This window comes from Lipophrys pholis (genome assembly GCF_963383615.2).
Source record: "Lipophrys pholis genome assembly, chromosome: 7".
Classification (NCBI taxonomy): Eukaryota; Metazoa; Chordata; class Actinopteri; order Blenniiformes; family Blenniidae; genus Lipophrys; species Lipophrys pholis.
The window spans coordinates 16,936,172-16,949,962 of NC_137638.1; the positions used below are offsets into that span (position 1 = coordinate 16,936,172).

At 41.5% G+C, this 13,791-nt stretch overlaps 2 protein-coding genes across 2 annotated transcripts in view; one reads left to right on the forward strand and one right to left on the reverse strand.

Moving 5' to 3' along the window:
• The window catches only part of stpg2 (sperm-tail PG-rich repeat containing 2), a 61,459-nt gene extending 57,781 nt beyond the window's left edge, over positions 1 to 3,678 (reverse strand). The window contains exons 1-3 of the mRNA XM_080467877.1: positions 3,394 to 3,678; positions 1,511 to 1,614; positions 722 to 889 (exon numbers count right to left, since the gene is read on the reverse strand). Coding sequence (XP_080324003.1) covers positions 722 to 889; positions 1,511 to 1,614; positions 3,394 to 3,499 — 378 coding nt within the window. The 5' untranslated portion in view covers positions 3,500 to 3,678. The remainder of the gene's footprint in view (positions 1 to 721; positions 890 to 1,510; positions 1,615 to 3,393) is intronic.
• Positions 3,679 to 7,377: 3,699 nt separating this feature from the next.
• On the forward strand, positions 7,378 to 13,363 carry bri3bp (bri3 binding protein). Its single transcript, XM_080467606.1, has 3 exons — positions 7,378 to 7,685; positions 9,493 to 9,595; positions 9,726 to 13,363. Exons 1-3 carry the CDS (start codon positions 7,509 to 7,511, stop codon positions 10,145 to 10,147), a joined length of 702 nt encoding a protein of 233 aa, XP_080323732.1. The 5' UTR covers positions 7,378 to 7,508; the 3' UTR covers positions 10,148 to 13,363.
• Positions 13,364 to 13,791: the final 428 nt, after the last annotated feature.

The following is a 13,791-nucleotide window of genomic DNA, read 5'->3' on the forward strand; positions in this document are numbered from 1 at the left end:
GGCCCTCTACATAACCTACAATGCAATACCATGTTTAAAACTCTCATAAAGTATATCATGGCAGGTATTACCTGAGCTGTATTATCAAATTGTGTACTTGTTTTATTTGTAAGCGGTTAGAATTCTCAAACAACCTTTGACACTGTTTACTACTCCAAGGAGCTGCTTCACACTTGATTGTTCAAAAGAAGCGCACTAATATTCCTAGGATAGAATGGACTATGTCCTTATTGTCACAGTACAATTGACTTTGGTTGCTGCTACTTTGAAGAATTAATAGAATGAGGGCTCTGCCATAGCAACAGCATTTAATGACATTATCATCGACACACTCGGCCTACTCAATTCACGGTCACATATGAAATTGCTGACATATTTGCGAAAAAGACATTGCGAATGTAATAGTCATGCTTCTTCTTGAGAGTGTCACTTATCTTAATCTCCGAAATAACTATGATGATAAACTATGCATTCAAATTGACATGTAATTTATTATCTGATAATGTTATAGAATAGAATATACTTTATTAATCCCAGAGGGAAATTCTTTATGCCAGATTATTTGTTATCCTATATTATTCCATAAGTGCTTTTTACATAAAAAGCACATTCTATAGGTACACTACATCAACGCTAAACTTGTGATCCGCAGAAAACTAGCCCTACTTTAATAAATCATCAGTGAAATTTATTTTCCTCATATGTTCACCCATATGCTTACCATATTTCTGCCAGGCTTCTCAAGATTTTCAACTTTACTTGACATCCCCTGGAGCTTTTTTTCCGAGGTAGGAAGGACATTGTAGGCACCTGGGCCGGGAACCTCTGACCCCAAATCATCAAAACGCTTCGAACGATTCTGAAGGCTGCAGCCACCCTGGACATTTTGCTGGAGAGACGAAGGTTCGACGAAAGACAAGCAAACCACAAATGGGACAGCAATTGTAACAGATTATATTACAAGTTTAAAATCTCTTTCCAAACTGTTCCTAAGAATATATATACATCCTTCTTACACTAACACTCTAAAATTGTGTACTTCAAAATGTAATAGGCCTTTTTCCAGCATTTGTTTTCTTTATATATTTGAGAAGAAACAATAAGTGTATAGTTAACTAAGTCTTATTTTATTGAAAAATATCTGTAGAACATCATGTGTTGTGAGTGTAATCAAGACAAAACGGAATAAGCTTTAGTGCGAAACAAACAGTTTGGACAATTGAAGATTAAATGTAAAGAATTATCAGATATTTTGAATTAAAAACATCTAACTTGGGAAAAAAAAGATTTCATTTGTGTTGCCCAGAGAAATGGTTCCATCTTATAATGTGAATAACATTAGAAAGTTTGTCATTCAATCAGAAAACAAGTTGACACGTGGGGAAGGGGGGGGGGGGGTGGGGGGGTTAAAAGCCTGTTGGAGGTTAGAGTGAACCAACACAGTGACTTCTCCGTACAAAGTAGAGTTAATTCATTTCAAAATAAAATGGCTTTCTCTGACATGCGTTACCTTAACAGGAAACGCATCATACTGTCCAGGTCCTGGCAAGGTTTCACTCAGGACTGTGAATATTGACTGCCTCTTGGCCATTGACAAGAATGGAGCATAACCACCTGCAAAGATAAACAAACAAACAAAAAGAAAGCAGCACACACACAGGTCAGGTTTAAAGGTTCTACCAAAGTTCTCAATAGATATAATCAATGCAGGCCTATCGGTGGCAGTGGTGCAAAAGGATTAGACTCAGGAAATCAAATTTTTAAAAAAAGCACATTTACACCCAGCCCCTGAGCTATGATGTCATAAATAGTATCTGGTGTTATCCACGGGCAATAAAAAGCCATTTTCCCAAGCTCGTTTTTGATTTGAGCAGTCGGGTAAATCAGGGCTGCACAGTGGTATAGTTCAAGCTCAGGTCTGGAGAAAGTGCAGGGGGCTCCATTTGAGGTACCCCAGTCTCCACAGCCGCTCACTTATGATGCCACCTCCATGAGCCGGAGCACTGTCATCCATGAAGATGAAATTAGTCCCGTGTTGTTCATGCAGGGGATAAATGACTGGATTAATGGTGTTATTCAGGTGGGATGGGCTTGTCACCGTGCAGTTCTGTCTTGACTAAACACATTGTAACAGCGGTCATCATTTCAGCTCAGTGTGAATGGACTTTGATCAGCGAACAGCACTGAGGCCCAATGCTCCCCCGTCCAGTATAAATGCTCCTGGTCCATGCAAGACGACGACGCCTGTGCCTGGTAGTGTGGTCAGATGCCCTTGCAGGACATCGAGCACCCAGACCACGCTCATGGAAATGCTTTCCAATGGTCTGACGTGACACTTGGGTGCCTCTCACCTTCTTTATGTGTGGAGTAGAGTGGTTCAGTAGGGCACTTTTCACAATAAGTGGTCATCAGTGCGGGATGTGGCCAAAGGATGTCCACTTCTATGTCTTTCTGTGACTTTTCCAGTCTCTCTGTATCTCTGTTCAGCCTGCTGATGACACGCTGTGACACTTTAAGCATAGTGGCCACTTACATCTGAGAACATCCTGTTTCAAGCCTCCATTGGCGTGGTACTATTGGTCAATTGCTATTATTGTCTTGATGTCATGATGTCAAAATGTGAACAGCATGATGAGGAGGACTGTTTAAATCCCTGTTAACCAAATCATGCTGATATTTCACACGAGAGCCGATTATTCCTCACTTTTTGTGGTGTAGAAGCCATTCCCCTGATCCCTCTGACCACTGTGGTATGTGTAACAGGGTTAATAATGTAATTAGTTTATATTATTGTAGCTTCAGGAAATGTTATTTTCTATTTTAGAATCCATGCTGTTCAAATTCCCCAGCATGCAGTTTCGAGTGTGTTTCTTTACTTTCTCAACATGCAGCCAAAGTGTGTGCCGAGTAGGAACCTTGGAAATGGGTTGTGTCACTTGTGTGAAAACACATGCTGTGTCTGTCTATCTGCCAACAGGAGACTTTTAACCCGCTGTGTGTCTGCTGCATGTTGCATAAGATATATTTTGTTTGATTTTCTGAACAAATGCCTGAAATAAATATTAACCGGGGACAGTGGGTTGTCCGAGTCTTCCCTCTGATCATCTGAACCGCTAAACAGGACAGGGTGATGGACGTATCTCTGCACACCCATTACATGTGGTACGTTTGTTTATCAAACCATACTGATGCAATCACAGTCACCAATTGGACTATACATATTGAGTAGCACTGTTACATGTACTCCTTCTGTTCATTTCAAAAGATAATTGAATTTCAGGTTAGAATTTTACACTTTAAACTCTGTTAAAATGCTGAATTATATTAATCATTTGATGAAACAGTCAGTCTTCACCCATTCAATACACCAGTGTGTTAAAACTGATAAGTTACCTTCTGTTTTGTCCCCTTGCTGGCTGACATCGTATGATCCGGGGCCAACCGCTGGTGAAGTGGTGCTGCTTGTCTCAAATGTCACTCTCGGAGCTCGCCCGTACATGATCTAGACTTGGTTTTTTACACCAGCCTGAACTTCATTTCTAACAGAGATTATAGCCGGTAGAAAGTGCCCAAAGGCCCAACTCTCAGATTCGTATAGCGCTGTGCTCCAAGGTCAAAGCATTCCTCCACTGTACGTGTGCACAGAGCCCGTTAATTTGCGTGAAGCGTTGCCTGGATACAGAGTTTGGTTGCACAGCGACTGGATGCAGAACACACACGAGGAGAGCATGGATGCATCAAGAAACAGCAGGTCCCCGGGCACAAGCTGAAAACGGCCCCCCCGAGGCCCCTCAAGACACTAAAACATCTTTATCCGTCCATTCTTCCTTCCTTCCTTCCTTCCCTCACGTATGGAGGGGTGTTTGTTTTTGTTTTTCTTCCTACTGTTTGTTTATTGTATGATCTTTTTTTATGTCATCGGTGCAGATAAAACTTAGTTTATTGGTGTTTTTGTCCATGTCTTGTGGCCTTGATGCCATCCACCCGCGTCTCCGGTAAAACACATGAGGGGGCGAGAATGTATTTGAAACCGAAAGTGTGAGAAGAACTGCACAAGTAGAAACTGCAGGAAAAGCGAAGGCTCGGGAATAGGTAACTAATGATGGACAGGTGAGGACTGATACAGAGCAGGGACAGATAGTGGAGATGGAGGCACGTTGTGGTCAGAGGACAGAGCGACAGGCTGCTCCATAGGTCAGAGGGATGGAAAATGGCGGACAGTGTTTCTCAGACCTACGCTCCTTTGAAAGCCCGTTAGATGTGAGGAGCTGCTGTTCTGATCTGTTCAGAGAGTACTTCGCAAAAATGTATCAGTCCAGAATTACTGGATGAGAAAACGCACAAAGGAAACATGTCACCTTAAAGTGCCCAAAAAAAAAAGAGATGAAATTTTCTACATAATAGTTTTTACTATCATACATGTGGAGTTTCTTATCTGTTGGGTATATCTGTCATTTCCCTGACGATTCGCTTTTCCTGCGACGGCCTTGAAGGTATCCTCTTTAAATATGAATGAGCGTGGAGGTGCACGGCAGCGGGGTTTGGTGATGGAGGTAACTAGAAAGGAAACGACAGACACCCTCCTGACACACAGTACACATGGGTCAGAGTGGTGGACGGTCAAATCAGTGAAGCCGGGTTGGATAGAATTTTAAATGTCTGCCTCTTTTATATAATGTGTGTCGCAGGCTGTCACATTGCCCCTGTTGGTTTTACGGATCACCTTTTAGTTTTGGCAGAACTGTTTTTATCTGGCACAAAGAAATCAGGCTCCTTTTGGCGTTTTAATGTTAAGCTTTTAAACGACTTAAAAGTGGCGGGAGGTAGGGGAGGGCCACATCAAGTTTCTTCAGGCAGAACAACTCATTCTCTACAACCAGAATGATTTCGAGGGCTGTAGAACAGTTGGAGGCAGGAATCAGAGAGCTACAGATTGTTTCTGCTTCTGACACTGGTTTTCCTGCTCTTCAAACAAATGAAGCCTTTTCTTCTGAGGAGAGAACTCGGGGAGCAAACTCCACACAATATTTGAATCCAGACCTTCCTGCTGGGAGACAGGAGCGCTCACCACTGCACTGAGCCTCACACTCTCTTTATATGTCTTTTTCTGTAAATCATGTGTCTATTTGAAAGAAAACTACAACAATTAAAAAGACATGTGTTCCTATTATGTTAATATAGTCGTTTCACATCTCTGCCGTCATTTGTCCTGATTTGTTTTTGTATCTCTGTGGCTTGTTAATGGGTTGGAGATTGTTTCTTTTCTGTTCATTCAACAAGAAGCCTCTTTGTGGTTGTTTTGTGTCTCTTTTTGAGGTTCTGAAATAGTGCGGACCCCTTGACATGTAGGGCCAAGGATTTCAGGATGTTAGGATTGATACCAACAAACTGGATTAGTAATCCATCAATGGAAGATGGAAAAGAATAAAAATGTTCCAAATCTGAACAGCATTCCCCTCAATGTCCTCTATTTTTCACCCTCCTGTTTCCCCTGCCAGTTTTTGTAACTATTGTCACCCTACAGTCGTATTTCAATCAAGTTGAATATATATTCCTAAAATGTCAATTACTATCCCTTTGTGATTTCCAGAGTTGTGCCATGTTGATACTGAGTTTCATCAAGCCACTAATGAAATCCAATCCTACCATCTAGTGGATACATTAAATGTGGCAGAGGCATTCTTCATGTGAGGACACTCAACACTCATTCATGCATCTTTAACCAGTTAGAAATAATTTAAAAAGTAAGCATTGACCACCCTATGTTGATACAAGTAACACGAGTGTAACCTGTGTTTTCTTTTCTTGTTATAAACAGAATAAAAAAAACCTGCTCCAGCGTTTGGTTTAAAAGTGGCACTCTTGTCACCACTCCTGTTATTTGCTTTGTTGACCTACTTCCTCCTTCTCTAGTAGCTGGTAATATAGCTTTAGATTTGAATAATGAGAGCACAGGGGAAATCTGCTCAAGTAAAAAGTGACGCTGGAGCAACAGCGATCTGCAATTTCATTTGAACTTCCTGTCATCTTGTAACTTAGCAAGAGGTGTGACTCACACACGTGCTCTTGTTCTGAAATATTGACATATCTGGCAGAGAAAATGTGTTTTTTATTAGATCATTTTGGATCCTGAGAAGATAACTCAAAAGTGAAACATAATGAATGTTTCAAACGGATCTCATTAAAACAATTTCTTCCCACTGTTTAACCCATCAACTATATACTAGTGTGATATTGTTCTTAAACTCCACAGGCAGTGTTTCTACAAAAAGTCATCAAACTAAAAAAATAACTTTATATTGCTCGTGCAAAATGTTTTTAACAACTCTTCATTTAATGAGTAACACTAAACTTCATTTTATGAAGCTGCCTAATTATCAGCTGTGAGATATAACGTTGAACTAAGAGACACTTTGACTTTGATTCGGGATTATTCTGTAATTGAAGTCATGTGACTTGTCTGAAGATGGCACCATTAAACTGGATAACTTAAATAAATAAAAAAAACACATGATGTCTTTAGAGAAAGAATCCTTTGGCTTGGTGGTTAATAAATTACTATCGCAAATTTTTATTTCCCAATAAAAGAAATTGACAGTATTTTTAAATTGGTTTTGGAAATAAGCTTTCACATCCAGATTGTTTGATTGTATTTAACTGTATGAAAACATTAGTAGCACTTGCATGTTGAAGCCTGCTGGTGTTGGAGTAAAGTAACTCAGCAAACCACAAGTATTTTTGTCAAAGCCAGAAGAACATTACATAAAATAAAAAAATGCACAAACAACACATGATCAAGACAGACAAGTAAAAACATGAAAGTATCAAAATATGAAAACCAATAAGCAAATTAAAAAGAAAAATCAAATATTGTTTAAATTAGGGGCAGGGATTGTAAGTGCGGTTTGTACAGTAAGTGTTAAAGCATGGGATATTTGCATCATTAAAAGACAGTAAACAAAAATACCTTCACTCCTTTGACTCCAGAAAAAGAAAAAAGACATGTTCAAGATGACCTGAGAGTCCTGGGCAGGTCATAACACGAGATCATCCTGACGAGATGTTATGAATGTGCCTCCATCCTCATTTGATGGACCCAGGAAACCATGATAGGGCAGTGGCAAGATTTCACCAGTAGGGGGCAGTAGTAATCCTCATATCAGGCGAGCATGCATGCATTTCATATACAGTAGTTTGTCAGATCATCAACTGCTTAAAAAATGTAATAAATGGGTAAATAGAGATGGATTGCATATATTGATACCCAAAGGTCAATAAATTATATTTAACCTTTTATATTTTTAAAAACACAACAGCGGAACTATACGTTCCGTGGCGCCCTGAAGGCAGCACCGGTTATCACCCCCCCCCATCAGCCAGTGTCTTGTCTCCCCGCTGCAAGGTGGCACTTCAGGCAGCTCACACCCGCTTTCCTCCGCTTCCCTCCGCCTTTCACTCAAATATCCGACACGCTTCCTCTGCTCGGCCTTTCGGGGAACTCTGTCGCAATGAAGGGACTCGGCTTTTTCGTGGTTTTCTTGGCGCTTTCCGCCTCCTCCCTGAACACCGCGGAGGCGGCCAGGAGCAGGACCAGCAACCAGAACAGCTTCCGACGGGCGGCTAACGGCGTCTACCAGACCCTGAGCAGCGTCTTCGGAGAGGACAACATCCGAGGGTTATACAAGGTGAGTGGGGGCCGCTTCGTGGCGACAGCAGGCTGGGTTTCGTTGTCTGGAGCGGCTGGCCGCTGAAGGCGGCTTCGTGTGGAACAGGAAGAAGCGCGCTCGGGCCTGGACAACAGTCTCCCGGATGCCATTTTGAAATATTAGCCCTTATTGCCGGTTTATTAGTCTGTACTAAAACCCCTGCTGGGGGCATTCTGCACGCGCATTCACACTAGGGTGTGGAAATGCGTTGGTTTGCTTGGACGCACTGCTGCACACCTCGTTTTCATTCATTTAACGCAGCGTGGCCCATTCAGGCCCTCACAGCTGTTAACTAAAGCTCACATTTCAGCAATTTCTAAAACTGTTCTAGCTTATAACAGCTAAACTATTAGTATAATTTAGGATTATATAGTCCTTCAACTAAGTGGCTTTCATCCACTATGTCTTTTCAATGTGCTCGACTTCTTTCATTCGGACTGTATGAATGTCTTATGGTGCGTTCAGGGGTAATTAGAAAATGTCCAACTGCCAATTAAGAAAAACACATTTTTAAAAGTCAATTGCTATGTTTTCATGCATGAATGCACAAATATAACTGTAGATATTACATACTCGTACATAGCGCTAACAGATGAAGAATGTAGAAGAAAAAGTAGAAAAGCAAAGGCTTACTGTGTAAATTGTAGCATTGAATCGTCTCATGAAGTTTGTCCAGCACAGTTGGATTTGTTGCCTGTAAGAGAATTTGAAATAAAAAAAATCTAATCTTGGCTTTAATTTATAGGATTTAGAATTGCAAATTCATTTTTTTAAGAACTCAATTTTTATCAATTGGGGTATTTATTTCTGAGTCTATGTGTAATGTGTTATTATGACAGCATTACAGCACATCTTGAGAACTTAGAAGAAACATTGTGTTGTGTGGGTTTGTTGACTATTCTCACTAAAGAGGAAGCCAATGGCGGCCATATTAAGACTAATAATAATTAAGACTGGTCATACGCTGCAAGATGTGTGAAGTGTTTTTACATGTATGTTTTAATCTGTCAAATAGATGCTTCAGCCCCTCAGACCTGTCTCTCTTCCCAGCTGCTGAGTAAAGAAAGATGAAGTAGATCGTTTGTAGCCCGCGGATCGACCTCACATAGTGCGAGAACTACAAAGAACACATGAACTGGAATTTTTCTATGAAACTGCCTGGAGTAACACAAGCTAAAGTACATTGAACCCTTTGTTGAATTAATCTTCTTTCGCCAACAGTTTGGGGAGAAACACTCTGACAGATAAGATGTCAGTCCATTGAGGGTGGACTTCTTATCTGAAGACAATACTAGTTTAGCTTCCTAACTCAGCAGTCCAGAGGGCAAATCCATCAGTCGGTATGCGATGTGAGGAGCTGCAGCAGTAACTCAGCTTTGTTGATCTCGGCCTGCTGTCTGCGCTGTGCAGTCGCTCTTTAACTCATGAACATCAAGCAAATATGCACAAGAGCCATTTACTCAGTTACTGTTTTAAGTCCCCGAGGACATCAGGGAACCTTTAGAATGGAACGTCTGACTTGAACCGACTAAAAATAACTACAAAAACGGTCTAATTGTAGAATCTCAAAGAACAGATATTAAAACATTAATTGATTGTGTTGTCAGTTAACAGCCACTTCAAGTCAGTGATTCTTCTATCAGTTTATAGTGTAGAACTCATGGAGAACTTGGCTGTGAATCAATTCTAACGACTTGAATTTATTTTTTTTTTTGTAGCTACTGAACCCCTCTAACGTGACGATGACGCTCACTAACCTTCTCTCCACTCACTACTCCTCCCATAGTTTTTTTCCAAAGCGACGGAGCGATTCGTCCATGGCGTGGACTCCTTCCTGGACACCGTCTGGAAGATCTGGTCAGACCTGCTGGACGTGATGGGCATCGATTGTGAGTTCTTCAATGTACAAGTAACTCTAAAAAAACGTTTTGTTGAAGATACATATGTTTAAAGAGAAAAAAAAAGAGATAAGTTTGATTGGAGAGGTTCACTCTGCTCCTCTGTCTCCCTCTCCTGCAGCGTCCAACCTCAGCCATTACTTCAGCCCCACATCTCTCACCAACTCTCCGGCCCGGGCCCTGCTCCTGGTGGCCGCCGTGCTCTTGGCCTACTGGTTCCTCTCTATGTTCCTGGGCGGGTTCTTTTACCTGCTGCACGCCGTGTTCGGGCGCTTTTTCTGGCTGGCGCGCGTCACCCTCTTTGCCCTGTCTTGCCTGTACATCCTGCAGAAGTTTGAGGGCGACCCCGAGCGCGCGGTGCTGCCGCTGTGCTTCATCATGGCCGTGTACTTCATGACGGGGCCCGTCGGGGCGTACTGGCGCCGCGGAGGCGGGTCTGGCTCATTGGAGGAGAAGATCGACCACCTGGACACTCAGATCAGGCTGCTCAACATCAGGCTGAGTCGGGTCATCGACAGCCTCGAACACAGCGGGGAGCAGTAACCGCCCTGAAGCAAAGATGAGTTCAGGTTGGGGGGGGGGGTTTGGTGGTGGGGGGCGGGGCGACGTATTTGATAACAGAATCCAGTTTCCTACAAACATCTGCAGCTACACAACCGCTGGGTATTTGCAACTCGTTTCTCATATGGGACTCAAACTAGATTGGACGACAGTTGTTTTATGGGCTTGAGTTGACGGCCGACTTGGAGCCGACGCAGACCAAACCAGAGAGTTTTTCTACGTCTCTGAATAAGTCATCGGGGAGATGTTTGAGGTTTCTGCCGGCCCAATTCTGCACTTCAGTCACCTTTTGGAAAAAAAAAATATAAACAATTAGAGAGTTCAAATTTTGGTCCTTGCTTAAGCAGCTTTTGCTCAATTATGTAGATTTTCTGCCCGTTTGTTTATATTTGTAAATAACCCAGGGGATTTGTCCACAGAAACATGTGTCCCCTTTTTCAAACTACTGAAGCAGGGTGGGGTGTACGATGTTGGGAACTGGTTATTTCTAATGTATAAGATCTTCAAGATGAGAGATAGTTGTCCATAGTAAGATTTATTTATTCCATTTTTTTTCCATCCAGAATGTTGAAATCATGTAGATCTAGATCGTTGCATAGAGTCACAATTCTAATAGTTAGACCATCATTTCTGACCTCTTTTTCTTGTGTGAGTGAGTGAGTGAGTGAGTGAGTGAGTGAGTGAGTGAGTGAGTGAGTGAGTGAGTGAGTGAGTGAGTGTGCACGTAACATAATGGGTTGTCAAGCTTGTGAAATAAAACAGCACCGTCATCAAAAGTCACCATCAGACTTTGGGGAAGAAAATGCAGACTGGCAGTTTTATCTCAGGGACTCAAACACACATGTGGAATTGGAATGAGAAAACTAAAACCATGTTTTGGTCTCTGACTCTTGAGTTCATATTTGGTTTCCAGTGTGTCTGGGTGATGCATTATTGTGTTTTTGCATGAAATGTCAATTGAAGGTTTATTAATGTCTCATAGCATGAGCATCCATTCATCTTTTGATACCAGCATGAAGTGATTGTAGGGATCCAAAGGAGCTTAGCTTTTAAAGTTGCTTGTCAAGTTTTATGTTGAAAAAGGATTTTTTCACAAAAGGTCAAAGCTTTCTCAATATGCGTACAAACTGTGCAAAGGTTTTGGTCATGTGCGGGGAGGGAAATGATCGAGCGTGCTTTCCACATGTAGAACTTCTGAGTGTCTATTTAAGGCCCATCGCTACGCCACCATGTTTAATCTTCTTGACCCAGAACATTGCTCCTAATGACTTGCTGTGTTTTGGGGCTCTCTGGCCTCAGCGGGAGAATCGGAGTCACGTGGTTTTGCATGTTCGATAAGTAGCATCGTCTTTGTTTTGCACTTGCCTCTAACCTTTGCACAGCGCTGCACATATTTTGCGTTTTGGGAAATTTGGGGAAGGTTTTTTCACTACAAGGTGGTCTTGTGCCTTTTTTCCTACTTTACTCATCCACATGTGTGATTTTTAAAACAATTCGTTGTCCCTCTGGTTGGAGGTTTAAAAGTATTTTGTGAGCAGCCTGATAAAACCTTCCCGGTGTGCGTCCCTGTGGCCCTCGCTATTCTGTGAGCATGTAAGGACTTTTGACATGTTTTATTATTTCTGTAACTTTGCGCCGCCAAATGAAAATGAGCCCTTTTTTTAGTGATTTCTTCTTTCCCCTTCACTGAGCTTGCATATCTTCATATCCTCCACTTTTAGTAAAAACAAAGTATTTAATGTCATGTGTACAGAAACGACCCCAACGCTGTGTAGATTTGCCCGCAGTGGGACGGGGCTGTTGCCGGTTTCAGTGTCTCATTTGAAGGTTTTGGGCGGAAGGACAGAGGTCTCATGTTGCAGTTCTGAGGTCACATGATGAACCACTGTTCTACCCCGACACTCAACTCCTCTTCCCCCTTTGTCCCCAAATCTGCAACACTTTTAAATCAATAAAAAGTGAATTAGACTAGAGCAGGTCAATAGATAGACTTGAGACTGACTGGTCACGTCCCAGCAGATTGATTAGAATGAACTGTTCAGCACCAAGGCTGGATGTGTGAACACGTCAGACTTCTAATGCCTTTATTGTTCCTGCATCCTGTCTCCGGCGGTGAACCGACTCATTGCGCCCAAATCCAATGCAATCCGCCAAGGTAGAGACCCCCGTGCAAAATGTGAATGGTGTGTTTGAATAACTGGAAAGTGATTAGATTTAGAATTGTGTTTTGTCGTAGGATTTTTCTGTATATTACTGGTAACATTTGCACTGATTTCTGAAACTGTAGACCAAATGGCGACGCTTGCAAAGACTGCTGGATACTATAAGGCTAAACTGCACACAACCGCTGTTAAATGGGTCTTTTTTTTCCTGAACGAGGGAACAACAAGAGACTTACCCCTGGCGTCCCATCACACTTGATGACCAGCGATCGATGTGTGTTTGACACGTGATAAATGAAGGTGTTCAATGAATGATAATGTTGTTGAAGGAAGCTGTACTCTAGTTTACAAAGAATCAGGTTTAACTATAAACATGTGGTACTGTGTTTGAGTCCAGTCTGGAATTTATAACTCTGAAAATGTTTTGGTTTTTTTAAAGTTTATTATGAGTGAAATAAATTTCTCCTAATACTGCACATACATTGTCTCACACTGGCCTCCCACTTCCTGAAAAACACACAACTTCAAGAGGCTTTCAGTCTCAGATATGACAGGGAATATCCGTTAAGTTACCGCAAACTGGAAATCTACTCATGTACCACTAATTCTTACCGCCCCAAATCTGAAATATGCCATCTTGATTTTAATAGTCGGTCAGAGATCCAATGCAACGTTCAGATTTTATCTAATGTCCGCTGTATGACTTGCAAGTTGCTTTTTAATTGCGTGTACTGGATCCTGCCTATTCCATTTATTTCATGGAGCCTGCTTCTTATGAGACATTGTGCCAATTATTTGTCATTGTTGCTTTTTGAGTTTTAGTTTGTTTGTTTTTTTCACCTATTTGAATTTTTAGACCTTTTTTTAAAATCTATTACTGTACTTTAGTGTTCTGGCCAAAGCCGAACTGCTGCCTGCTGTCGTCTACTTTGTGTTGGAGTATGTGTCTTTATGGAATCTTGTTGGTGGGAATGTGGTTCTTTTTGTGTCGGAGTGAAAATGAGGTCCACGTTTGAATAAATTAAACACCACAGTATGATTTAATGGCTTCCACCTCGTGTTTCATTCTCTTTCACCCTGCAGGAGTGCCTGTGTATCTCAAACTCCATGAATCGGACCTTGAAACTGCTCAATGTGATCTGTTCAGGTTTAAACTTTAACTTACATGAACATATGTGTGGGAACATGCACGATTTTAGATTTCAAAGATTATAATGCAATGAAAAACTACCAGAGACCTCATTGATGATTCAGATGTATACCATATGAAATAGTTGACGCGTTTCATTTTATTCTTAGATTTAGGTTGGTATTCCAAACTATTTCTCCCACTTCCAATGGGGTCAGGTTGTTTGGGTTTTGTGCCGCTACTGATCAAACTTAGAAAAAGCTTAACTCTGCTAAAAAGAGAAAAGCCAACAAATTTTCACAATATTTTTTGGAACACCCTCAAATGTTTTAGTT